This window comes from Orcinus orca, chromosome 2, assembly GCF_937001465.1.
Source record: "Orcinus orca chromosome 2, mOrcOrc1.1, whole genome shotgun sequence".
Classification (NCBI taxonomy): Eukaryota; Metazoa; Chordata; class Mammalia; order Artiodactyla; family Delphinidae; genus Orcinus; species Orcinus orca.
Genome location: NC_064560.1, coordinates 155329404 through 155356558, shown reverse-complemented (window position 1 = coordinate 155356558; position 27155 = coordinate 155329404). Strand labels below are relative to the sequence as shown.

Genomic DNA, 27155 nt, shown 5'->3' with positions numbered 1-27155 from the left:
AAATAAATAGATTAAAAATATAAATTAATTTAAAAAAATTGTTAAAAAGAATGATTCTGCTAAAATGCATAACAGGTCACGTCACTCTCCTGCTCAATCTCTCCAAGGGCACGTCCTTGTGATGATTTACAAGGCTGTACAGAATCCAGCCCTCTAATCCCTCTGACCACACCTACAACTCACTCCAGTTATTGGACTGCTGTTTTGTCCCCTGTAACAACATGCATGCTTCTGCCTCAGGGCCTTTACAGTGCTATTCCCTCTGTGTGGGATGTTCCTCCAGATAGCAACATGCTTAATCCCCACAGTTTCAAATCTTTGTTCAGACACGACCTTCCTAGTGAAGAGTAGGGCGACTTCCCTATTTAAAATAAAAATCCCTCATACACTGCACTCCCAATCTCCCTTTTCCAATTCTTTCCCCCAGCACAGATCACCTTCTAACTTATAATATTTACTAATTTACTGTGCTATTGTCTGTTACCTCCTCCCCCCCCCATTAGAATGTTAGTTCTAGAATGGTAGGGATTTTAGTCTGTTTTGGATCTTGGCACCAGGACAGAGCCAATGGGTCCTCAATAACTATTTGTTGCATGAATGAATATGTAAATAATAGAAACACTTTAGCATGGCTGCCAATACAGAGAATGGAGGACTTAGAAAAATTCAGACCAGAAAAGATTATTCTAATTCTGATCTTCCCTCGATTTTTAATTAGAATACTCCTTTCCTTTCGACCCTGATCTTGTCTTGACATCAAATGCTTCCCTGAGATAAAACACATTTCAGTGACCTCAACACAGCTTAGTATTTATAGGTTCTTGAGTTTTTACTAGGGGCTACCCAGGCAGAAAAGTGCTAGAATACAGTTTGAACTTTTCCCCCTCAGAATAACCCAAGCCCGAACAGCATTCCCAAACCTCATTTAAAATAGATGTAATTTTTTTTTCCTGGTTCAAAGAATGTTCTACACAGTGAGTTCAAGTAAAATTTCTATATATAGTCTATATTCATTTTACACCTCCCACATAATAAAATAAATCATATTTTCATCACTGTCCTTTTCTTGTCAGTGTACTACTCTGCCCCACCTCTCTGGGTCTAACATGAGACCAGCCCATTTCATAGCCATTAACATTTAGGAAACATTAAAAGAACAACATAAGGGCTTCCCTGGTGACGCAGTGGTTCAGAGTCCGCCTGCCGATGCAGGGGACACGAGTTCGTGCCCGGGTCCGGGAAGATTCCACATGCCGCGGAGCGGCTGGGCCCGTGAGCCATGGCCGCTGAACCCGCGCGTCCGGAGTCTGTGCTCCACCACGGGAGAGGCCACAGCAGTGAGAGGCCCGCGTACCGCAAAAGAACAACATGAAAGAGGAAAACAATGGCTTTACTATTTACCAGGCGAAATGTCATGTATCTAAATGTTAATTTTCTCACTTTTTTCTCCAATTCCTCCTGTAGGTGGAGAGAAGAGATGGGAAAAGATGGGGGTGGGGGAGAATCTTTGTTAAAGTCTAATATAACGGCGCTTCCCTGGTGGCACAGTGGTTGAGAATCTGCCTGCCAATGCAGGGGACACAGGTTCGAGCCCTGGTCTGGGAGGATCCCACATGCTGGGGAGCAACTGGGCCCATGAGACACAACTACTGAGCCTGCGCGTCTGGAGCCTGTGCTCTGCAACAAGAGAGGCCGCGACAGTGAGAGGCCCACGCACCGCGATGAAGAGTGGCTCCCGCTCGCCGCAAAAGTCTAAAATACCTGTTCATGGACCAGTAAAAATCATTTTCTCTTCCACCATTTCTTATATGGTACTACATGTCAAATTTACCAGTTCCCTTGTCATGGTAAAAAGTATTGGGGCTGGGGGGCAGATCACTAAGAGAATGTAGTTGAGCTGTGGAACTTCTTACAGCTAATCCTTCTACTTTTCTAACTTATGAGAAAACATAGGTATTGTATCAAATTAATTTATATATTTTGAATTCTGATTTAATGCTACTTATTAACATGCTAACAATTCATTAAATTTAATATTAAACACAAACTTTAGAAATTCTAGTAATTCAGTCTAATACTAATGAAGAAGGATGTAAGTGGGAGCATGTTCTGGAACTTTCTTTTTCTTTGCTTCTTTCACTCTTTCGGTATGAATTGAGCATCTACTATGGATGGGGCATCATGCTAGCAGCTGGGGATAAGCTGTAAACACCGTGAGATCTTGCCTCAGGCAGCTTCTTTCATTGAAGGCACCTGTATGCATTCTGAGTTCGAACCTTACTTCTTCTCAACTACTTTCCCCACCACATTCAAAAGTCAACTTGCTCCAGTAAGTCGGCACCTCCTACAGAAACTTCTTAATGTGCGATTAGACAACGGCTCTAGATGAGAGCACTCATCTAGACATCAATCATCATTCAATCATACTTCAATAAATAAACACCATTGAGAAAAGAAATGTATTAATCAAGTCCCAGAAGCTGGTGGGAGTCTGGGGTAGGGTTCCGGAAAGGGTGGGAGGGAAGCCAGGGTTAACGCACACATTTACCACTGAAATCGTTGACTTAATCATGTCACCAGGAAATTGATCTCAGAGGAAAGTTAAAAGGAAGCAAAAACTGGCTTGAGTTTTAAGAGTGTATTTTGGCACGGTTGTCCACTCCCAATCAGACAGGGCATCCTCCCTTACGGTGGCTGAAGAGCAAGCGGGCGCTCGCGTTTCGGCTAATTTTGAGCCGCGCAGCCCGCCGTCCACCGTCACGTGCCGGCCTGCCGCTGCCGCGTAGCTTGGTGGGGGCGGCTTTGCCTGGCGCCGGGCAGGAAGGGAGGCGGCTGTCGTGCCATTCTTAAAGGGACCCGAGGGAAGGCGAAAGGCTGCTGACGGCCGGAAGGAAAATGGTGAGTTGCTGCCGGGGAGGGTGGGGGCCGGCCGGAGGGCTGGGCCAGCCCGCTGGGCTTTCCTGTTTGCCAGAACCGGTCTCGGCGGGCAGCGCCCGGGGTGGGTCGGCGCCGCTTCCGGCCCGGCTGCTGGTGGGTACCCCCAGTCTGAGTCTTAGCCTCCGCCCGCGGACGCTGCCGCCTCGCCTAAGGGCAGCATCCCCCTGCCGGGCCCGGGGTCGAATCGTCCAGCGGGCTTGGCGACTAGGGTGCGACCAGCGCGGGTGGGTGATTCTCACCGGGTCCTTCTGGATGGAAGGTTTTAGCTGCTGCTGCGCTGAAGGGTCGGAGGGGCCGTGGGTCTGGCCCAGGCGAGGGCTCCCCCAAACGCCGGCTTTTCTCCCAGGGCCGGGCCAGGCCCAAAGGGCCGGCGGACGCCGAGCACTTTCGGCCTGGCCGCCTTTGCGGGGAAGGGCTCGAATTCTTACTCCATTCTCCCGGCCTCACCTTAGTTTCTTTTTCCTCCTTCCCTTGGCCTGCCTCTAAGGATTTCTCTTTATCCATGCTTTCTTCGAGTTATGGCAGTTGGAAATCTTTTGACCCAGTGCTTTGACCCTTGGCCTTAAAGTAACTGTCAAAATCTTAGTTTTGCGCGGTCTGGGGGTTTTGGCTTCCGTCTCGTATGGGTTAGACCCCGCGCTCAAAAATAAAGTGTAGAATTAAATTAGTTACCCAACGAGGATCTCCTGCATCTTCCCCATCGGGTTTTAAAATATGCTTCTCGTGTCTTTAATTACAAGCAAAACACAAAACTCCCACTGTTCTATTCTCTGACCTCCCACTCATTGCTCAACCCACTTCCATCGAATAGATCTTGTCTTGGTCACTAAATCCAAGGGACTCACTCTTCAATTCTCACGTTTCCTGACCTTTCAGCTGCATTCTGGGTGTTGATCACGCTCCCCTCTTTGAAGCATTTTCTTCCCTCATGCTTCCCCCTTGGCTTCTAGGATACAGAACTGGTTTTTCTCCTACGTCGTCTCCTGTTGGTCTGTCTGTGTCCCATGCATTTCTCCTATCCTGTAGATCACAAGTAGGAGTCCTAGGCTCCATGCTAATGCTTCATTTAACATTTTGTATTTTTTTCTTCTTCGTTTCTTACCTGCACTCATAGCTTCAATTACCACTTACCACAATTTGTAGTGCAGACCTTGCTTCTGAGATCCAGCACAGATATTTATATCCCACTATTTAGTTAACATCCCCTGGGAAGCTTTTCCCCTCTTGAGTGCCTCAAAGCCCCCTCAGTTTGTCCAAAATAGAACTCATCTCCTTCCCCTCAAACGTGGTGTTCCTCAGTGTTCCTTAACTTAGTGAAAGGTAGCACTGTTTAAGTCTTACACAAGCCAAAAAGCTTAGGAGTCACCTTTTTTACCGATCCACCCCTCCCAGTATTGTCTGTCACCAGCTCCTTTGTGGTGGTTAAGTGTGGGCTAAAGTCAGGCTGTCTGGCTTGAGTCCTGGCTCCCCTAGTTGCATAACTTTGGGGAATATACTTAACCTCTCTAAATCTTATTAATAAGTTTATTGCAAATTGGGTATACTATAATACCCATCTAATGGGATTGTTTTGAGGATGAAGAGAGATCCATGTAAATTACATAGCACAGTGTTTTCTCATAGCCTTTAATACACGTTAACAATTATTAACAGAATTCACCTGCTTCTCTTTATCCTCATCAGTCTGTCTAAGCTACTTTTCGTCTCTCACCTGGACTAGGCTTGTCAGTTAACTAGTCTTGGTCTATTCATCCAGGTGCACTGCCTGTTTCCTGCATGCAATCTGATCACTTTCCCTGTCACCACCTACTTAAAACACCTTAGTGGCTTCCCTTTGCTCATAGGATAGAGACCAAAATACTTAGTATAACCCACTGGGCCCTATGTGGTCCAGCCCCTGCCAGCCTCCTCTTGTACGTGTTACAGCTCGTTCTCTGTGCTTGAGTCACACTGGCCTTTCGTTATCTTAGATGTGCTGTGCTCACTTTAATCAAAGGGCCTTTACATAGGCAGTTTTGGTCCTTTAGATGCCTTTTTCAGGCAAGTCTCCTGTAACCATGCTGTTGTCCACTAGTCATAAGTTCTCATAACATCAAGTTTCTCTCCTTTCCAGCTCTTATCCTAGGTACAAACAAATGTATATTTTTTTACCTGATGATTTTTATGTACGTCTGTTTTCTAATAGACTTTATAAGCTCCTTGAGGGGCCCATAGTTTTAATCTATTTATCTTATATCATTGTATCCCTAGCACTTAGCACGTGCTAACACTCATTAAATGTTCATTGTGTGGATTATCCAATAGATGACCACTTGAGTTCAACTCTCCACTTTGTATGTTAATATTTACCATACAGTGTTGTTTTCAGGGTGTTATACTGATTTTTAAATGCTTCTGTTGACTGGAAGCATTAGAGTTGGCTGAGCCGTGGTCCTTTTTCTTGTAGGAAGGAATTTTTGGCCTTATTAAGGTATTGGGAGGGGTGAAAATGAAAAAAAAAAGCAATATAGATTAAATCACAGCATGTTTTTCACTTGGTTTACTATTCTTAGAGTGTCAGGATTGCACAGGCAGCTCTGGGTATCAGAACTGTAAGATAAGACTCATGACAAATTGCTCTTTGCCTACAAAAATGTAAAGTATTTATTAGTTTCTACTAAAGGGTTCTATCTTTGGTTGATGAAAGATTGGAAATTCTAGTTTTCTGATTTATACCTCTTTCTTGAAAGATAGGAAAAAATAGACTAGGCTTGAATACTGCATTCAGGAAGCTCCATATGACTTAGCATTTCTTTCTCTAAAGAGAAGTAAAAGGATGGACATACATGACTCCTACAGGAACCTAATTTATTGGATAATATGTATTGGTGGGATGTACTTTCTAATTGTATAAATAGCACATCCTATGGTATATCATAACTTATATGTTACCAGTGTTATGAATTTAAAGGACAACTTAAAATTGATAGCTATTTACTGTTGTAACATATGCTCTTATTTACCCAACACAGGATGAAAAAGCAGGCTTTTCTTAAATTTTCCTTTTAACTTAAAATTTGAAGCCTTAATTCTTTCAGATTGTAATGAGACATGTATTTTGGCATTGGTCTCAAAACACTTATAATTTTCTGAAGAAGTGGGTGGTGGGGGGAGACCCATATATGAAGAGACCAAAGAATGTGGACCTTGTTTGGAACCTGACTCAATCAAACTCACTGTTAAAAAAGAAAAAAAAAAAATTAAAACAATAGGGAAATTTGAACTTTGAACTCTACTTGAATAATTCACTGGAATTATTATTAGTTTTTTTTAGGTGATATAATGTTATTGTCATTATGTTTTTAATGGCACATACTGTCATTTTATTAATACATATTAAAATATTTATAGTTAAAATGACTTTGGGCCTTTCCTATATGACGGTCCATGGGGGCAGTATTGAGGTTTTTGGATGAAATAAGATTAGCTATGTGTTGATTATGGTTGAAGCTGAGTGTTAAGTGCATAGGATTTCACTATACTATTCTCTACTTTTGTATGTGTTCAAAGTTTACACATTAAAGAAAAAGATTTCCATCCACATGCTTGCAATCAATAGTGCATTTGTACCACTAAAAGAAGAGTGCTTTTGATAATTTCCTTGCCAGATTTCTGGAGAAGAGTTTCTAATATTTATTCATAATTTATAAAAGGTTCTTTGAGTGTTTATATTTGTTTCATCTGGTTTTGCTTTCATAATTCTTAATAGCTCCTTTTTTTTTGATCCGTGTAGTCATTTAATTAAGATATAAAATGTAATCGGTCTTTACTCCTATGGTTTATTTTTCATAACTTTTGCTTCTTTTTATTTTTTCATAGTTGTGAGACTCAAAAATGAACTAAGGCCTTATTAACTCTAAGTGTAATAAGATGATTTTCCTGTTCTTGCTGCATAGTGCAAAAATATTATACTTTCTAACAGCAATGATCCTTGACTTTTCCCTTATTCTTCCCTTCCTCTACAGTTCTGATGAAATTGCACATTATTATGTGTCTAGTTCTTTGAGATATTTAGTAGCCAAAGAGAAAGTATACCCTACATATAAGATGAACAAATGTGTATAATTTAATAACGTAGATACAAAGCTTGGTAGATTTAAAAGCTCTTTAAGTGTTCATGTGTTTCACATTAATACTTTCACATAATTATGACATTTGTAGGTGTCAGTATACCTTCATAAAGGTATTAGGTTTTATAACTTTAACATGTACATATGTATATTGAAGTCATGGCATTTGATAACATGATTTTTGTCTTTTCTAGAGTGAGTCTTTGGTAGTTTGTGATGTTGCTGAAGATTTAGTGGAAAAGCTGAGAAAGTTTCGTTTTCGCAAAGAGACGAACAATGCTGCCATTATAAGTAAGCTAAAAACGATTGTCTCCGTTACATGGTCTTAGTTTGGAGTTTGGCTTTATCCTATAGCTACATCGAATAACCTGAACCTTTAGAAAGTTACCTCCTCCAGTTTTAATTCCCTCTCCCACCAGCCCCCATCTGTTAGGTCACTTTAAAAAGTAGCAGCTACTGTAACAGAACAGAGGCAGAGTGTCCTGCCTCCGCCCTCAGCTGCCTACACAGCTCTGGAGAAGATGATCATCTTCTTGGTCACTTGGTCATTTGTAGTGACCCATCCAACTCCATCCTTTAACTTCTCAGGGGACTAAAAATAGCCTGGCCATTAATCCTCAGACAGACATCTTTGCCTACACCTAAAGTGGTACAGTTCAGCATTATGTTCAAAGTGATTTGAGGTCTTAATTCAATTGTAGACTTGAACTCTAGTTTCATGGAGAGTACTTTTAAGTGTCACTGACTTTTGACAGTAGAAAGAATGATTTGTATATTGCCTCTTCCACTGTGAACTGTATGTGATGTTATGCAGATTTCTTTTATATTCTTAGGTAATATTTAATATGTGGGTAATGATTTAGAAAGATAAAGGAAGAATGAGGGGGTGAGAATGTAAAACTCTATATACTGTTAACAGATGCATCTGGCAGATGTGAATTAATGAGGTGGTGACAGCTTGTTGAATTATGGTTCTTTTACAAACAAATACTACAACGTAGGCATACAGTTCTTTAAAGTGACAATGTGCGTCAGTGCCACTTTGCCACAAAGAGTAAAGCTATTTGAGATCATATTGTGTCTCACAGGATTTACTATGAAATTAGTGCAAAATAAAAAATTAGATAACTTTTCAGAGTAACGGAAAAGAATATAGGCATAGATTATCTAAACGTATTTCAGTTTGGCTTTGGGCTCTGTTGCATGTATTTTAATAGAGATATCACTACTATTTGGTAATTCACTTTCTCAGAATACTCATACTGCACCATGAAATCCTGACTCTGGAGAAGCTGGGAATCTGGCGGTTGTTCTGTCCTGACCCTTGGTCCACGTTTTGCTTGCAATTCTAACCATGTGCAATAAACCAGTCTCAGTCACAATGACCTTTTCAGACCTTTTCTTATCATCTAGGAAGTGCATTTGAGTTACGAAGTTCTTCATGTACACAGTAAATGTAAGGAGTTGACATAAAGTTCTAAATTAGCAAATTAGGTGCTGGGAATTCTGGGTAAAAGCTTTTAAATGCTGACTGCTTGTAGAGTCAAGCTTGTGTTTTATGCTTGTGTTTCTTCCTGTTTTAATTTTGGATGCCAAAAAAAGGGCTAGGACTCTGCGGGTTGGGTAGATCAAGTCACATCAGAATCACAGTTTACTCATACTATATTTTTATTTTAGTGAAAATTGATAAGGATAAACGCCTGGTGGTGCTGGATGAAGAGCTTGAGGTTTGTTGGATCAGCTAAATATAGTTTTATCATTAAGCAATTATTATTGCCCAAAAGATGCTATATTAGTTACAGTTACTTCTAAAGCGAGTTCTAAACCTTTAGACATGATCATTATGCATGAAAAGCATGTGCTAATTATTGTGTAGTGCATTGTCTTGGTAATATAATCACCTTCCATAAAACAGTAATGAAATCCTGGGTAATAAGTAGTAGAAGTTAGGGCTATATGTCTGGTAAAAACTGAATCAACTTTTTTTTTTGTTGTACGCGGGCCTCTCACTGCTGCGGCCTCTCCCGTCACGGAGCACAGGCTCCGGACGCACAGGCTCAGCGGCCATGGCTCACGGGCCCAGCCGCTCCGCGGCATGTGGGATCCTCCCGGACCGGGGCACGAACCCATGTCCCCTGCATCGGCAGGTGGACTCCCAACCACTGCGCCACCAGGGAAGCCCCAAAACTGAATCAGCTTTATAACTTGCTTCTAAATTGGTTGGCCAGTAATTAAAAAGTAAAGCCCTTTAACCTAAGTATTTAGTTTGTCAAGTAACTAATTTAGAGTGAAAAGAAATTAACTTTTTTCCCCTAAATCAGATATTGTTGTTGCTCTGAGGAGTTGGCTTATCTCACTCAGTATTTCCTGACAATTGGAACATGAGCATAGACTACTCTGCCTCTCAGCCCCATGTTTAGTTAATACACAGAGCTAAACTGAGTGGGCTGGAGTAGGCTTTCATTGCACTGAGGTTTTAATAACCTCAGCTTATGTACAATTTAGTAAAATAAAATTTTATGTTGTGGTATAAGGTTATGAATTTATACCTATTAGTAGAATAGGTGCTTGGTATATCTCTTAAGAATTTATGGGTAAGAAAATGTTTAAAAGTTGTTTTCTTTATGGTTCCAGGGCATTTCACCAGATGAACTTAAAGATGAACTACCTGAACGACAACCTCGATATCCTTTTCTTAGTGCTTTAGAAAGATTTGTTTTTTTAGGTGGTCACCATTTTATTTATGAAGTTCATTTGTTCAACTTTTAAAAGACATATTTTACAAAATTTTCTTCTACACCATGATCATGACCAAATTATTCAATAAAATGTATGCTCATATTGGAAAAGAACCAAAAAATTAATATTTTTTAAAAGTTCCTTTTATTATTACATGTTTATAATAAAAATTGAGAAAGAGAAAAAATCCATATTAAATCTATACTTTTAATAAATTTATTTGTGAGAGAGTATAAGATGTTATAACTTTTGGCGGGGGGCCCATTTATAATTTTGTGGAAAGATAATGAATAATGAAGGTGTGGCCTAAATGGATAGGATAGAAATTTGCCACCCACTAGCTCCCCTGGTGCGTGTTTTCTTTCAGAACTTTGTTGATAAGTACTTGTCTCAAACAGAGCAGTAATTTTAGTTTCCTTAACTTGAGAAAAACCTTCATTGTATATAGTTATAAGTATCAACATGATGATGGAAGAGTTTCATACCCTCTGTGCTTTATTTTCTCCAGTCCTGTTGGTAAGTGAATTTCTTTAAATAGTGCATATTTGGTTCTGATCAAATTAAACCATTTTTATACTAGACAAATTTTATGCTCGTTTTAAGGAGGAAAAGTGTTGAATAACCTAAATTGCAGTATGTGCGCACGCCCATACACACATGAATGCATCCCTAAAAGGAAGTTACTATAAAGCATCATCTCTTAGAACTTGCTTTTCTTAGGATAGATTCCTAGAAGTGTAGTTAGGTCAAATTGTACAGATGTTTTAAGGAATTGATTTTAAGGAAAATGTAATGACATTTTAAAATATCAAAAGTACATTTTCTTCTGTATTTTAATTTTATTTATAAGTATGTGAACTATGTGTATGATTATGATATATATTTGGTGTTTATTTTTAAAATAGTAGTTACTAGTGATATGCCTATAATCTTGAAAATAGTCCCAGAGTAGCTTACATTGGATATTAAAATGGCTTATTGGTATTTAAAGTATCCATTATCACCAGAACTCCCACTGCCACCACCATTCAAGCCCACAATAAAGTTTCTGCTCACTGAACTCCTCCCTGAACTTTATTATTTGTATCATTTATGTAGCACTTAAAATATACTGCAGTCTATTTTTTAATTAATACGTAAACAGACCGTAACCTTTTTTCAGAGTCAGTCTCCTGACACTACTGACCCAACAGCATCCCCAAACCTATATGTATTAGGCCTTTGTAAAATTCATCTTGATATTTACCGTCAAAACTAAGTGCTGAAAAGTTTTAAAGTATTTGCAAGGCTCTAAAAGTCAAGATCTTTAGAGATCTAGCCTCATTTATTTTTGCTGACCTAAAGCCTTGTTCATTAGTAATATAGCTGTTTCTCTTTGTGCAGGCAGTATGCAGTGTAAGACTCAAAATACAGCCTTTACACATTCAGACAGAAGTTTTTGTAAACTTGATAGCATAGGAAATCCTAAATGTGTCATTTTTATAAAGTAAATAATGAAAACTCATCACTCTTTCAAAATTTAAGTCTCATTTCTACTCTGATCTGTCTCTTCCAGGATGTAAACCTGAACAACAGATGATGTATGCTGGGAGTAAGAATAAGCTAGTCCAAACAGCTGAACTCACCAAGGTGGCATTTATATTTGACTAACTTGTTGAGACAATTTTTTCCCTTTGTAAATAGAGCAATACCCAAGTAATCTGAAGAGTTAAGTATTTCTTTATGTAGGTGAAAGTTATTTAGAACAGAGCAGTAAACTAGAGCTTTTTATTAGTTGGAAATAGAATGATAGAAGTCTTTAACCAAAAGTGTGTTTTTGGGGTGAAAATTATAAGTTGATTACAAGAACTCATATTCAAAATATAGGCAGCTTTAGAAAACTACTCAATCTATTGAGAATTTTTCATCTTCCATAATGTAATTTCTAGTAGATAAATGCAGCATTTGAAGCTTCTCTGGGCCCTTTACCATAGACTAAATGAACCAGATTCTGTGCAGGAATTCCATGCTATGCAGTTAACTGTATTGTTTCCAAATGTAAAATTAAAATTTTAAGAATACGTATTAGCTTTATTAAGTTAGAACATTCTGTTTCATATGAGACACCTGCTTCAAGATTTAACATGTTCCCATTGTTTTATGGCATTTTTGAAGGTTAAAGGTAAGAGTGGTACTTGCTTTCAAACTTTATTTAACTTCCATGCATTAGTTTGAGTTGAAAAAGTATATACATTTAACATTTTGAAATAGAATTTTACATCACTGGAATGGTATTAAATAATATTTCCTTTCAGTTTTTATTTTAAGGAGAGCAGGGTTTTCCCCTTGGGTGCTTAATTATCAACCCAGGTGATGTTTTTAAGTGCCCTCTGCTTTTTCCCTTTAGCCCACATGATTGTCATTGATACCACCAACTTATAGACACTACGTATCCTCATTTGTACCACGGGAGTATGCTGGAGTTGCTCTAAGGGGATTGGGTGGTTAGGAAGGAGCTCTGTTAACAGGCTCATGTCTGCTCTAATCCTAGGCCTGCCCTAAAGTGCTGGAATTAAGGCATTACAATTTACAAGTTACTTTTACAAATAATCTGATTGAATCCTCACCACAGCTCTGTAAGTTGATGGTGAAACTCCTGTTCTTATCTGGGAAAACTGAGGTTCAGAGGATGAATGACTTGCCTAGGGTTGTATATTAGTACATTTCAGAGCTAGGATTCAAACTTTCATCTGGCCTCAAATGCCATCCTTTCTGCTCTATTACATTGTCTTACACAAATTGTCTTTTTATAGCCGTTATACTTTCTGGGCCTGTGTGTGTTCAGATTCTGGCTAGAGATTTGTGGCTGTGGACCACTAATCTATCCTTATAAAAAGAGCTGTATTCCCTCCACCTGTGAAGGATCAGCACCTGCTCTTCCAGTTCCTAACTGGATTGATTTTAAGTGTGTATACTTGGCTCTCTCTTTTAGTGGATAATATTTACAGAACTACTCTTTTAGAACATTTGTAGATTTGTGCTTTTAACAGTTTTGATTTTATGCTGTCTTGATTGCTAAACTTTGGTAACTGAGGCCCTAGCATTTAAAGAAATGTAAAGGTATATCTAATTTACACAGATTAAGTCATGACCAACATGAAAGGAAGGAGAATTTGGTATTTAATACTCAAATATACAAAATATTTGATTTTTTTCTTAAGGTATTTGAAATAAGAAATACCGAAGACCTAACTGAAGAATGGTTACGTGAGAAACTTGGATTTTTCCACTAATGTGAACTTCTGTGTTTCTAAAGTATTTATGTATTAACCTGACCATACTGGAACCAGACATAAATACTTATTTATGCCTAAAAATGCACTGTTATTTACAGTCTGTTACCTGCAGTAAAGAAAAATTCTTCATTTGTTCAAAGTTTGAACAAAGGGGAAATCATCTTCATAGTAATGAAACTTTGTAAAGTGTTTCCTTATATTTGTAATTGTTAGGTGGACTACTTCTCTCCAGGGACTTTTTGCACTCTTGTGACTAATTTCTACAACTTATGGTTCAGAATTTGTTACTATTTACAGACACCATTGGAAAGTGGGTATTAGATTGTGATAGACAACAGTTGCCTCCTTTTGACAAATACTGGATATTAGCAGTTTATATATGAAAATAGCATATTATCACTTGTCAAATCTTTGAAATCAATTTGGGATAAAAGACTTGAGTGACCCAATTTTGAGCCATGAATAATAACTTACTATAGTATAATCTGCATTACAAGCATTTTTTTCATCAATTCCATGCCTTCTTAATTTTCTGTATCCTTTTAATCAAGTCCAGAAACTTTTCATCAATTGCTTGTTCTTAAGGTCTGGAAGTTAGATTTTATAATAAAGTTATGACTATTAGGTTCTCTTCTTATGGAAAATAGCATTTTAGTCTTAGAAATTGATGGATTGTAACTAATTAAGGGCCTCATTCCTGGTTGTGTCATTTCTAGATAGTTTTGAATCTACGTTAATAACACTTTATTTATAAAGCACCTCTTAATGTCGTCCTGTGAATGCTCGTTATTTTACATGTGTTAATACTGTGCCTTTGTTAGCTTTACATTTAGTTTAAGACTTCTACACTCTGCCAGTATTCCAGATTTGGTGAAATTAATACTTTTGTGAAGGGTCCAAGTAAAACAATTTTCTAATATGTGTATCTGGAATTTGTAATAAAATCAACTTGATATTTTAAAAATTCCAACTATCTACTTGCATTGGTGAATATATGGCAGTTGAGAGTTATAATTTGGGGCATATTTGTGATTAGTTTTGTGCCATAGGAAAAAAAATGGTTATCTTAAAACCTTGGCCATAGTTAATAACATTAACACATCAATAGAAATCTCATCTTACATCCTAAATGTCAGAAGATACTCTAAACTGGACACCTGTCTTGTTAGATGATGGCATCCTTGGCATCATTAAAGCAAGGATTCTGATATATAGTGTACTTTAAAAACATATGAGTAACTGTTATCTTGACATTATCTTGACATTATTTATCTTGACATTAATTTGACAAAAGGTCTTGAGACTCTAAAGACTACCCAGATTTGGTGAGTGAATTCTTTTATTAAGAATATCTTAATCATTTCAAAACTAGCAAAGGCTTTTTTTTTTAATGTTGGCGTATCTGCCATTCATATGTGCTTTGCATTTTTTTAAGCTTTCTGTGCCAACTTTAATAAAGAGGTGAAGATAGTTGGAATTTTCACAATATTGAATCTTCTATTCCAACACTGTTTGGCTTCACTAATCTAAAAAACAGGAAGCAATAGGAAGTTAGTTGGAGATGAGGAAGTGCTAGAGGGGGTATTTGTTTTGGTTAATGAATGGGAAGGGTTCTTTATTCCAATTTCCTGAGAGAGAGAACTTCACCCAGGATGTTTAAGAATTCTTTAAACAGCTATTTTGATATTGGAGAATAATGCTTATAATTCTGCAGAAATGCAAATGTAATCCAGGTGACTGGACACTTCTTCTAATGTTTTTGAATGAAGGAAATGAGATTTTGTTTCATCAGGTTCGCAGCAATAAGAGAATCTAGGGCTGCAAGAATGTATTTTTTAGTGAGGTTCCTTATTTTGTCTTGCATGTTTTAGGTGTTTTTTTTTAAATTTAATTGGAAGGTCCTCCATAATGTCAGATAATATTGACCTCCATACACAGAACTCTTAGCTCCCCTGTTCTCTAACAGGGACAAAGAGCTGTGATAAACCATGCTTTTTTGAGCTTGTCTGACTCCTTATCGATAACATGTATTTTTGCAAGACAATAGATGAGGTTAGGGGATCAGTAGAACATTTTTTTCACTTCCTTGGTCCTATAGGGAGAGTTATAGATTCCTTGTCCTAGAGTGTTCTCTGTTTTTTATATATATTTCCCTTTCATTTAACCAAATTTTGCATTGTTCTTTTTGAGTATATTTCCTATTCAATCTCTTTTTCTGCCTTCTCCCTAATAGTAACTCCAGATTTTGTAATTCCAGTTTTTACATTCCATTTCTGGTACAGCCATTCCCATTCAGCCTTCAAACTTCATCTTTCCTTTTGGGCAGCAGCTTTTTTCCTGGGAACCTCCTTCATGGTCTTCTAAGTCACCATTAGTTTTGAAATTGTTGGCCTTGTATAAGTTCTGCATAGCATCTAATGTTGTCAAAATAGAACTGACTCGTAATCACAGCATGTTTTTTAGTATGATTTTTGTGGCAACATAAATGACATATGAAGAAAACTGTTCTCAGGTGACTATGCTGAAATTCCAAAATGTCAAAGAGTTTTGAATAGTATTCACTTTGTTCTGGTATTGAAGCAATTATGTTAGGAAAAAAGTTGTTTGGCTGTTTTTGTTTAATTGACTTCTAAAATAAATGTTCAAATTGTCTATTTCTAAAAAGTTTACTAAATGCCTAGTGCAGTTAAACATACTCTTGTTTAAGAGGGTGTTGCTGAATTTTGTATTGTCATTACTAAATGATCTTTGTAGCAAAATGTCAGCACTTTTCTCTCCCTTTTTGTCTCCTATTTTCAGGAGTCGAACGTAGCCATAAACTGTATCCTGGTCTGACACTTTAAAAATTTTCCAGTTAAAGGAGTTTATTGCCAAATTAAATTTGGCTGTCTTTGTTCCCCACTCATATAGATAGTAAGGAAGGGGTTCTTAAAAATATGTCTGGACTACCTTAAAACACGAGCAATGTCATTAATCCATAATGTGGACTAGTGATGAAAAGATATTTTCATAAGAGTTTAAATGCTGACATTTGGTGGAAGGTAGAGAGTAACTCGTAATCTATCAATTCAAATATTCTTAGTATGGTTGCTTTCCCTGTTTGTTCAATAGACTGATAATACTGGAATCTACAGAATTTGAGCCTTTACAACTTATGTGAAGAAGTGTCTCAAACATTTCTGGACGAATCTTATTTTGTATTTCTGGAACAATGTAACTCTTTTAGGCCACTTAACATCAGTGCTCCCAAGTTGAATATTCTTGAGAAATTTGTTTCTTATTATGCCATTTGACATTTCAAATCAGTGATCATCTCCCTATGATATTTAAAACAACTACATTAAGGTTGTGATAGAAACTGTGTTTTCTTGCTTTTTGGAGTATAGTTCATACACGTGTAATTACTTGAATATTGTTTGAGATCACTAACATGCCAGGGTAGTTCCCACTGATTTAGGTGGTCCAATGTAATCTCATTCAGGAGGCTTGAAACATTAATGGTTTAGTCTTGTGAATTTTAACAGTTTCCTGTCATCGTTTAACAAAATCAACAGCTGGCACAACTTCTGAAGCTGTGGTTTCAGTCTGTGCGAGTTCATATTGCATGTTTATTTTGGACAGTCTTCTGTTAAGCATGGTGCTTGTACTGGTTTAAATAAAATGTTAACATGAAAGGACTTATAGCTTTTCATTGTTTACTTGCCTCCTTTCCCTTTTGTTGTTATTTACTATTACCTGCCTGGCTCACTTGTGGCATCTGTGTGAACCACACAGATTCAGTTGTTTACTTTATCTGGAAAAACCGAGAGGCAAAATAAGTGGATCAGTTGGCAAAAGTAGGAACGGGGGAGGGAAAATATAACGAGATTATAAAAATTTCTAAAACTTGGTCTGATACTAAAATGGTTTGTTTGTAGGGGCAGAGGGCATTATTTCAAATGATGAACACTTGCTTTCAAGGGAAGACTAAGTTAGAGGGTGTGTGTATTTTGTAAGAAATCAAATTAAATTGAAGCATCTTTTATTGAATATAGTTTATCACCATTTATTAAACGTCCGTTAAAGACCCATTCTGCCTATATCACAGACTGTTGTCCGTGGTTTGTGTGTCGTGGGTATCTATTGAATGAATACAAGTCAACAGTACTTAACATAGTATTTAGACTTTACCATATACTTCTTGTGATTGACTATGTAGTAGTCACAGTTGGTTTACCGTTGTGAAAGGAGCTGTTTTTGCCTTCCTATATTCAAGAATCTCACAAGGAGAATTGGCCAGAGGAAACATCTTCCTTATTTCTCAAATTTAGCCACTTAGCTACTCAGACGGCCAGCTCCTAAATTTTTCCACCTTCATTGTCTTTTTGTCCTTTTCAGTTTCAGCATCAAAAAGCATTCCTGGGCTTCCCTGGTGGCGCAGTGGTTGAGAGTCCGCCTGCCGATGCAGGGGACACGGGTTCGTGCCCCGGTCCGGGAAGATCCCACATGCCACGGAGCGGCTGGGCCCATGAGTCATGGCCGCTGAGCCTGCGCGTCAGGAGCCTGTGCTCTGCAGCGGGAGAGGCCACAGTGGTGAGAGGCCCGCGTACCGCAAAAAAAAAAAAAAGTATTTCTAATCACTTACCCTCACAGTGAGGGCCCACTCTCATTTGCATGAGGGCGCACCCTGAGTGGATGCTCTCTCCTTGTGCGGTATATTTTTAGCTATGTTGGGAAGCCAGTTAGAGGAAAGATCTTATTGCTGAGCATCAGGGAGTTCTCTCATCCTTTGCTTGAGATATGCGCCTAGGCTACATGAAAAGCTCCCTGCTGAGATAACCCTCTCTTCCAATTACAGGAAAGAAAAAGCGGAATGTCTAGGTTGCATCCAAAAGCCACCTTGTGCTGCCCCGACAAAGCAGGGGGAAGGCCGTGTATGTGTGTGTGTGTGTGTGTGTGTGTGTGTGTGTGTGTGTGTGTCAGCGAGTGGGGGTAGGAGTGGGGATGGGGACGTGGGGGGGGCGGTGGATTCTAGACACTGTTACCTACACAATTAAGTATAGATTCTGTTACCCTGGAATTAAGTCCTGCAGTATTGTGACCTATTCCTTACCTGTAATGGATGGCGGATCCCAATACACCACAGACCTTTGTTAGGTAGAAATACCCCTGCCACTGCTCCTTGCTGAAGGGGCAAGCCTTTAGGCAGCCATGGTTTGTCCCACATGGCTGTACTCCTGTCTGCAGCTCCCTCCCCATCATCAGTACACACAGGATCTCTCCCAAGGGCCACCAGCCTCTAAGATGTTGCCTAACTGGTACCAAACACTGGGCCAATTGCTTTCCTGGTGTCAGTCTTGTTACTTTATAAAGAGGTACAATTCAGTTATAGTTCAATTCCTGATATTGGGATGATGATCTCATTCTCTTGAATGAGGCCATTAGCAGTGGGAGCTGAACTTGGAAGAACGCTGTTAGATGGAGAAGAGGCCAAGTGCAACCTACAGAGCAGAGGGAAAGAAGATGCCAGCTGGGGAGGTATAGAATGAAGCAGGTGTGCAGTGAGCAGCTGAATCATGTTAAAGATGGAGCCCTGAATTGAAGGGCCACCCTCCTGGCTTCTAGGTTCCTAGGGCCACTCTTCAGAGTCCCCCTCGTTCTGAGGCCTGGTTGGTTGGTCAGCTTTTTCTGGGTTCCTCTGCGTGTCTATCCTTACTAGAAACCCTCCATTACTTAAATCAATATGGACATGTCTGTTCACTTGCATAAAGTACCTAACCCCAGTGCTACCTCTGGTTTCATCTGCCCCTATTCCCTACATTTACACCATCTCCAGCCCAACTTTTATACAAACATGCCCTGGCCCTGTCCCCCACCAACAGAAACACCTCTTCCCCATGCTGCTGCTGCCTGCCAAAACCAGTGATCTTCAAAAAGCATCTCAAATGCCATTTAAACCATGAAGTCTGCTGTTTGTTGGACTAAATATAGCATCTTCTTAAAACACACACACACACACACAAACTTTACGGCCAGGAGCCCATTGCCCAGGTGCACCCTCAGGACAAAACAACCAACCCCGCCGACCCCCCGCAGTCCCCATGGGGCCAGTTCCTTCCAGCCCTGTGGCTGTCTCCATCCCTTGAGACCTGGTAACTGGCTTTGACTGAAACAATCTCTGCTCGATGGCAGTATGGCTCCATAAATGCCAACTAAGTGCCTAACCCTAAGCAAAAGGTAGAAAAGGTCTACCACTCAGAGAAGTCCTGTGACATTTTTGGTTATCTCTTCTCTTGTCTCTGGAGGAATTCTCTGGCTCCATAGCTTTTCTGGTCGCTCTTAAGAATTATGGAATTATGCTCAGTTTTTCAGGTAGTACAAATTCCAGTCTAGCCTAATGTCAGAACTTCAACATCTTACTTTCTTTAAAGCTCCCTCCCTCCCTCCCATCTCCCTTTCCTCTACTCTGCCTCCTTCAAGCTTGTTCCAGGCTGGGAAAGCCACCGTGTGACGTAGGGTGTGGCCTGTCCCGCATTATTGCCCTGCTTCGCTCCTCCATTCACTAGGTGTTTTTGGGCCCTTGGAGACTGGAGGAAATGGGCAACATAAGGGAGAAGGAAAAGACTTATTAACCTGGTACAGATGTAACCTGGAGTTGGCGCCCTCTGGCGTGGTCAGTGTCAAATACCACCTTTTTTCCCCCATGGAATGATTTCATGGGTTTCTTGCCAATTCCCCCAGTGGGGGCTTTGGCTGCAAGACCCTTGACTCGGGTCATGCCCCCTATGGCTGGTGACTTTACAACCATCCCTCCCAGCTCTTGGCTTCTAGCAGTCAACTCTGGTACCCTCCCTTTGTTTCTCCAGTCTGGCATTTTGAGCAGGGCCTGCAAGAAACACGTGTCTTTGCCTTGCTGTCGTCAGGGACTGTACAACTCTCTCATTCTGCCATCAGGGTCAGCTCTCAGATCTAGCCCTGCGTACCTCTCTGATCTCATTTTGTCCTATTCTAGCCCACTACACCTGAGCCAAGCTGCCTTATTTTTGTTCCTCCAACAGCAAGCTCAGTCTTTCTCACTAGCTGTAGCTTCTTCCTGGGAAGATTGCCCGCTCTCCCCTCTGCACACCCCTCATCCCTTCCCCTGCAATATTCCTGTGGCTGGCTCCTGTATTCTGAACTGAGCTTAAATGGTGCCGCTCAGAGGCTTTCCTATCATCCTTCCTAAGGTGGCAACACATTGATACTCACGTCCCATCTGTTCTCATTCTCTGCATAGCACTTAACCACCATCTGATATTTTTGTAATTTATGTAACTGGTCTGATGAAGGATTCTCAAACGGAATATTATAACAAATTTTGGGTTGTTTTTTAAAAAACTGTTACCTCTGTTCCTTGTCAAACCTCTCTTTTTCCCTCTGGTTAGAAAGCTTCCTTAATGATATATTTCCATAACATGTCAGTCGCTTATTTGTTAAAAGTGCCTTTTCTGTTACTAAGATTCCGTTCTGTTCCTTTTAAAAATTCCGTCTCAGATTTGATTCAGACCTTTTCTCCCCATCAGCACAGGCTAAACTTGTGGCTGGCGGTGGTGGGGAGCACCCATCCTCAGTCCCCTTGCACTGCCTTTCTCACTTATCCCCCTGGCTTGGGGATGGGGAAGAAGGAGACAGAAAAGGTGTTAGCTAATGCACCTGCCCAGGGCAAGCTGCCTCTGTTCTCCTAGAGGGGTTCTTTCTTTGAGCATCCATCCCGTGCTGCTGGTGAGTAGGTTGCTTACTTCTGGTTGTCATTGCTTCTTTATTTAACACCAACTGGCTGTGGTTCCAAGAGTGGGACAAGTATTCAAACAATGATTCTTTCCTACGGGTCATCTTTTGGATTTTAGATGTCTTTGGGGGGTTTCTTCATGATTACTCTTTCTACAAATTTTGTTTTACTGGATTAATAAGTATCATTTCCCCCCATTTTCTTAGTTTTTAATGTATTCATTGCTATTTTTTGCCCAAATACCCCAAGAGATTAATAAAAGGCCTAGAGCAATTCTTCCCAATACTTCAGCATATAGGAAAAGCTGTCAGTTCCCTTCTTCTCCTTGGAGCCCTACTTCCCCGCCTCCCATCTTCCCTCTAGATCTGCACACACACTGGATGCTCTGTAGGTATGAGGCCAGATGTCATCCTGAAGTTTCCCCCTCTTGCTTCTTAGCTGGAGCCCCTCGGTTGGATCCCATGTATTCCCTGTCTTGTTAACTCATGACGTTGAGGCTCATGGCACATGGGAGGAGAGCTTTTGTGTTTCTGAAAATGTTTTTCCTCCATACTCACAGTTAATTTGTGGTTTGGCTGGTGTGCCAGATAGTTTTGGTTTGCTTCTCCAGACCCACTCTCTGTCCTTCTCCACCCTGGTCTGTGCCCTCAAGGAGGCTGATGTTTAGAAACTATATCAACTGGCTCCTTTGCCTTCTGATTTCTTTTTGATTTCAGCCAATCTCTAAGAAGGATAGGGGGTGAGGATAGGGTATTTATTCCCTCCATCACTCCATTGGGGCTTCCTCCACAGGCTGTGGCCCTCCACCGAAAGTCATTCCTGCACTCAAGGTAGTTCTCTCTACATGATCTGCTTTTTCTGAATCCTGGTAACCACCACCTCCTCTTCATCCTTGGGCCTGGTGATGGGAATAGCAAAGCTTTGAGGACTCCAGCATCCCTTCCCACTCTTTAGTATTAGCCCTTTTTCAAAACCTCCTCAAATTATTTGAATTTAGAGTGGCATCTCTTTTCTGGGTATTAAATTCTAGGATGGATCAATTTCCCTCAGAATTTTAAGGTCATTGCTCCTCCACCTTCTACCTTCAATGTGCTGTTAAGAAGTCTGATGGGGCTTCCCTGGTGGCGCAGTGGTTGAGAGTCCACCTGCCGATGCAGGGGACACGGGTTCGTGCCCCGGTCCGGGAAGATCCCACATGCCGCAGAGCAGCTGGGCCCGTGAGCCGTGGCCGCTGAGCCTGCGCGTCCGGAGCCTGTGCTCCGCAACGGGAGAGGCCACAACAGTGAGAGGCCCGCGTACCACAAAAAGAAGTCTGATGCCCGTTGGACTCCAATTCTTTCATAAATTACATTCTTCTCCTCTCAGGAAGCTTTTGGGATCTTCTTATTTCTGGTGTTGTGAAATGTCTCTGTGATGAAACTCGGTATGGATCTGGTTTCATTCATTGTGCTAGATATCTGATGGACCATTTGAATCTGGGGATTCATATTCTTCAATTTGAGGAAAATTATTTCCCATTATTTATTTGGTACAAATTAGGTACAGGCTTAATTTATATGATACATACACAATCATAGTTGTCAGCAATATTTGTATTTGTATAATACTGATATTTTCTCTTTAAACATGTTTTCTATTCTAGAGAAGAATCTCCAAACAAAATCTCACCATGACTTAATTTCAGTACTAGCTCTTCATGTAGTTTGTAGATATGAGCTTTTATTTTATTTTATTTATTTATTTTTTGGGTGCGTTGGATCTTCTCTGGGTGCACGGGCTTTCTCTAGTTGCGGTGTGCGGGGGCTACTCTTTGTTGCGATGCACGGGCTTCTCATTGTGGTGGCTTCTCTTGTGGAGCATGGGTTTTAGGTGTGCGGGCTTCAGTAGTTGTGGCATGTGGGCTCAGTAGTTGTGGCGCACGGGCTTAGTTGCTCCATGGCATGTGGGATCTTCCCAGACCAGGGATCAAACCCACATTCCCTGCATTGGCAGGCGGATTCTTAACCACTGCGCCACCAGGGAAGTCCCTAGATATGAGCTTTTAAATTGTGAATGTTCTGTTCTGTGTGGCATGTTTTACTTATATAGATGTAATAGGAGGTGTTGATTAATAGGAGGTGGTTGTCCTTGCTCTATGATCAACTAAACTAGAGCTATAAGACTACAAATGCCAATGAGTTAACTTCTATCTGGAGATTTTCTAAAAGGTGGCAAGGCTATTCTAATGCTTTCTTTCTCCCTTGAATTGCCCTTATCATCTCATCTAAGCCCAGGAACCAAGGATTGGTGGCTCTTCTCCAGTTTCATCTGCATTATCTCTTAACATGCAAGTACCTTTCTTTTTCTGAGATCTCCAAAGTTTGCCATTGTTCCCAGGTTGCCTGGAAGTGATATCCTTGACCACCTGTAAACCTGGAACCCTGTAAGTCTAGAACAAACTCCAGATCAGTTCCCAGTGAGGAATATGAAGTGGATTCCATAGTCCCATTAAAAGATAAACAGAGGCACGTTAAAATTGACAAGAGTTTATTTGAGCAAACAGTGATTCAAATCAGGCAGCACCAAACTGGAAGTGATTAGGAGCTTTGTAAGGGAAAGGCTTTTATAGAATAGAGGCTGAAGCAAAGCAAGGAAATTATTTGACTGGTTATACGTACTTAAGCAATTGCCTTATTTGGAAGAGCCTAGCTAACTGTTTGAGACTGGTTGTTCTAGCCAGAGCAACTAGGCAAGAAAAAGAAATAAAATGCATCCAAATTGGAAAGGAAGAAGTAAAACTGTCTCTGTTTGCAGATGATATGAACTTAAACATAGAAAACCCTAAAGACTCTACAAAAAAACTGTTAGAACTAATGAAGGAATTCAGTAAAATTGCAGGATACAAAACCAAGATACAAAATTCAGTTGTATTTCAATTCACTAAAAACAAACTATCTTAAAAAAAGAAAACAACCCCATTTACAGTAGCATCAAAAACAATAGAATACTTAGGAATAAATTTAACCAAGGGGGTAAAAGATCTGTCCACTGAAAACTATTAAGACATTGATGAAAGAAATTGAAGAAGACACAAGTAAATGGAAACATATCCCATGTTCATGGATCGGAAGAATTACTATTGTTAAAATGTCCATACTACCCAAAGACATCTATGGATTTAATGCAATCTCTATCAAAATTCCAACAGTATTTTTCATAGAAATAGAAATAAAAACAATCCTAAAACTCATATAGAGCTACAAAAGACTCCAAATAGCCAAAGCAATCCTGAGAAAGAAGAACAAAGTTGGTGGCATCACATTCCTTATTTCAAACTTTATCACTAAGCCATAGTATTCAAAATAGTATCGTACCAGCGTAAAAACAGACACATAGACCAATGGAACAGAATCAAGAGCCCAGAAATAAACCCATGTGTATACAGTCAACTAATATTTGACAAGGGAGCCAAAAATACTCAGTGAGGACAGGATAGTTTCTTCAATAAATTGTGTTGGGAAAACTGGATATTCACATGCAAAAGAATGAAATTGGACCCCTGTCTCACACCACTCACAAAATTAACTCAAAATGGATTAAAGACTTAAATGTAAGACCTGAAACTATAAAACTCCTAGAAGAAAACATAGAGAAAAAGCTCCTTGACATTGGCTCTTGGCAACAATTTTTTGGCTATGACACCAAAAGTGGAAGCAACAAAAGCAAAAATAAACAAGAGGAACTACATCAAGCTAAAAGCTTCTGCACAGCAAAAGAAACAATCAGCAAAATGAAATGGCAACCTACAGAATGGGAGAAAATATTTGCAAACCATCTATCTGAGAAGGGATTAATAACCAATATATATATTAATAACCAATATAAGGAACTCATACAACTCAGTAGAAAAAAACCTCAAACAATTCTATTAAAAATTGGGCAAAGGACTTGAAAGACATTTCTCCCAAGAAGACACGCAAATGGCCAATAGGTACAAGAAAATATGCTCAACATTACTAATCATCTGGGAAATGTAGATCAAAACCACAATGAGATATGACCTTGTACCTGGTAGAATGGCTATCATCAAAAAGACAGAGATAACAAGAATTGTCAAGGAAGTGGAAAAAAGGGAACCCTTGTGTAGTGGTGGTGGAAATGTAAATAGGTATAGCTACTATGGAAAACAGTATGGAGGTTCCTCAAAAAATTAAAAGTAGAACTACTGTAAGATTCAGCAATCCTACTTCTGTGTATTTATCCAAAGGGAATGAAACTACTTTCCTAAAGAGATAGCTACATCCCCCTGTTCATTGCACCATTATTTATAATAGCCAAGACATGGAAACCACCAAAGTGTCCATTGATGGATGAAAGGATAAAGAAAATGTCACACACACACAAACACATACACAGAGTAATATTATTCAGCCATAAAAAAGAAGGAAATTCTATCTTTTGCAACAATACGAATGGCCCTTGAGGGCATTATGCTAAGTGAAGCAAGTCAGACAGAGAAAGACAAATACTGTATGATCTCACTTATGTGTGGAATCTAAAACAGATGAATTCATAGAAATAGAGAGTAGAAAGGTAGTTGCCAAGGGCTGGGGGTGGGGTGGTGGTGGAGGGAACTGGGAGATGCTGATCAAAGGATACCAGCTACCAGCTATAAGATGACTAAGTTCTGGGGATCTAATGTACAGCACAGTGACTGTAATTAACAGTACTGTATTATGTACTTGAATGTATTGATATATTGTTGTACTGTTAAGAGAGTAAATCTTAAATGTTATCACCACACCAAAAAAATGGTAATTATGTGAGGTGATAAAGGTGTTAACTAACCTTACTGTGATAATCACTTTGCAATATATGTGTATCAAATCATCATGTTGTACACCTTAAACTTACATATAAGTCAATAATATCTCAATAAAGCTGGAAAAAGCATTTTAATATATATTAGTTTCCTTTCAATCATTTCCCATGTATTTAAAAAAGATAATTGTATATGGTATGTATCCAATTTCATGAGTAATGTAATTATACATTCTCCATTTAAAAAGGAACTATTTATAAACATAATTAGATAATTTTATAATATTTTTCTTAGTGCATATGTCACGGTTTACATAACAATTCTTTTATTATTGGGTATTTTGGTGGTTTCCAATACTATTGCTAGAGATATTTTTGTGCAAAAGGCTTTTCCATGTTTTGGATGATTTTCAAGAGGGTTATTATACTGAGAAGCTATGGACAAGGGAGGCTTGCCAATACCAAATACTTTCATTTATTTAAAGTACTACCTAATTTGATTTACCAAAATGGTAATCTTTATTTTTAAATTGGCTTTTTCTTTGATTACTAGAGAGAGTTTATTTTCTCATATGTTTGTTAATCAACTACAACTGTAAACTGTGTGACCCTACCCTTTGTCCATTTATCAGCTGGGGGTTTAGAGTTCATTTTTAGAGAGATTTCAGTGTACTTATTCATCCTTTGTCTTTTTTTTTAAACAGAGTATTTCAGTTTTCTTCTTTACTTTGGTGTATTTTTATATATTGAAAATTTTATTTATTTTGTAATTGACTCTGTTGATTGGGTGGGTTTTTGTGTGTGTGTGTGTGTGTGTGTGTGTAAGATGTAACAGACTGGTTTTAGTTTAAAAAGTACACCCACGCCCGGAGATCTGACAATGCTATGCGTTCCTTTATTTTAAATGGCTAACCTTGAATTTACCTAATTATATGGTATCAAGAGAGAATTTAAATTATTAATGTACCTCGACAAAGGTTTTAACATCATGAAAAATATTTTTTCCGATAATTTGGGATGTCTTCTTTAAAAAGCATTCAATTATTATGCAGAATTGTGTCTTTTTCTTGAATAATTATTCTAAGATATTGATATATTTGTTGATTTTTGTGCCTCAGTCATACTTATAATTATTACTGCTTTGTAAAATGTTTTCAAATCTCATAAAGCTAATTTCTTTTCATTTTTCTTTGTTTTCAAATATTTATTTGGTATTTTCAAGTATTAAGGTGAATTTTAAAATAATGTTCGAAATCTCATTTTGATTACAATCGTGGTAACATAAATTAATTTGGGAGAAAATGACATCTTTTTAAACTTCAATCAAGGAAAATCTTTCCGTTAGCTCTTTTAATTTTCTCAGTGAAGTGGTATCAAATGTTTTTTTCCATATTGGTGGCACACATTCCTTGTTGAAGCTGCTGGGTATTCGTTTTAATCCATCTCAGGTCATGGGATTAATCGTGAGATTCCTCCCAGCTGCTCCCAGTGAGAAGTACCTGACCCAGGGATGGTTGAAGAGGTGAGTGTCATTGAGACTGGAATATG

At 39.1% G+C, this 27155-nt stretch overlaps 1 protein-coding gene across 2 annotated transcripts; it reads left to right on the top strand.

Moving 5' to 3' along the window:
• The first annotated feature begins 2758 nt into the window (after positions 1-2758).
• On the top strand, positions 2759-26791 carry GMFB (glia maturation factor beta). Of its 2 annotated transcripts, XM_004279337.3 has the most exons (7): positions 2759-2898; positions 7241-7337; positions 8724-8773; positions 9681-9730; positions 10219-10301; positions 11341-11414; positions 12986-26791. In XM_004279337.3, the coding sequence occupies exons 1-7, from the start codon at positions 2896-2898 to the stop codon at positions 13055-13057; spliced, it is 429 nt and encodes a 142-aa protein (XP_004279385.1). In that variant the 5' UTR covers positions 2759-2895; the 3' UTR covers positions 13058-26791. The 2 variants fall into 2 exon arrangements, with proteins under 2 accessions (XP_004279385.1, XP_049562221.1); XM_049706264.1 differs by lacking the exon at positions 12986-26791 and having other exon boundaries at positions 9681-9731; positions 10218-10301; positions 11341-11396.
• The last annotated feature ends 364 nt before the right edge of the window (positions 26792-27155 follow it).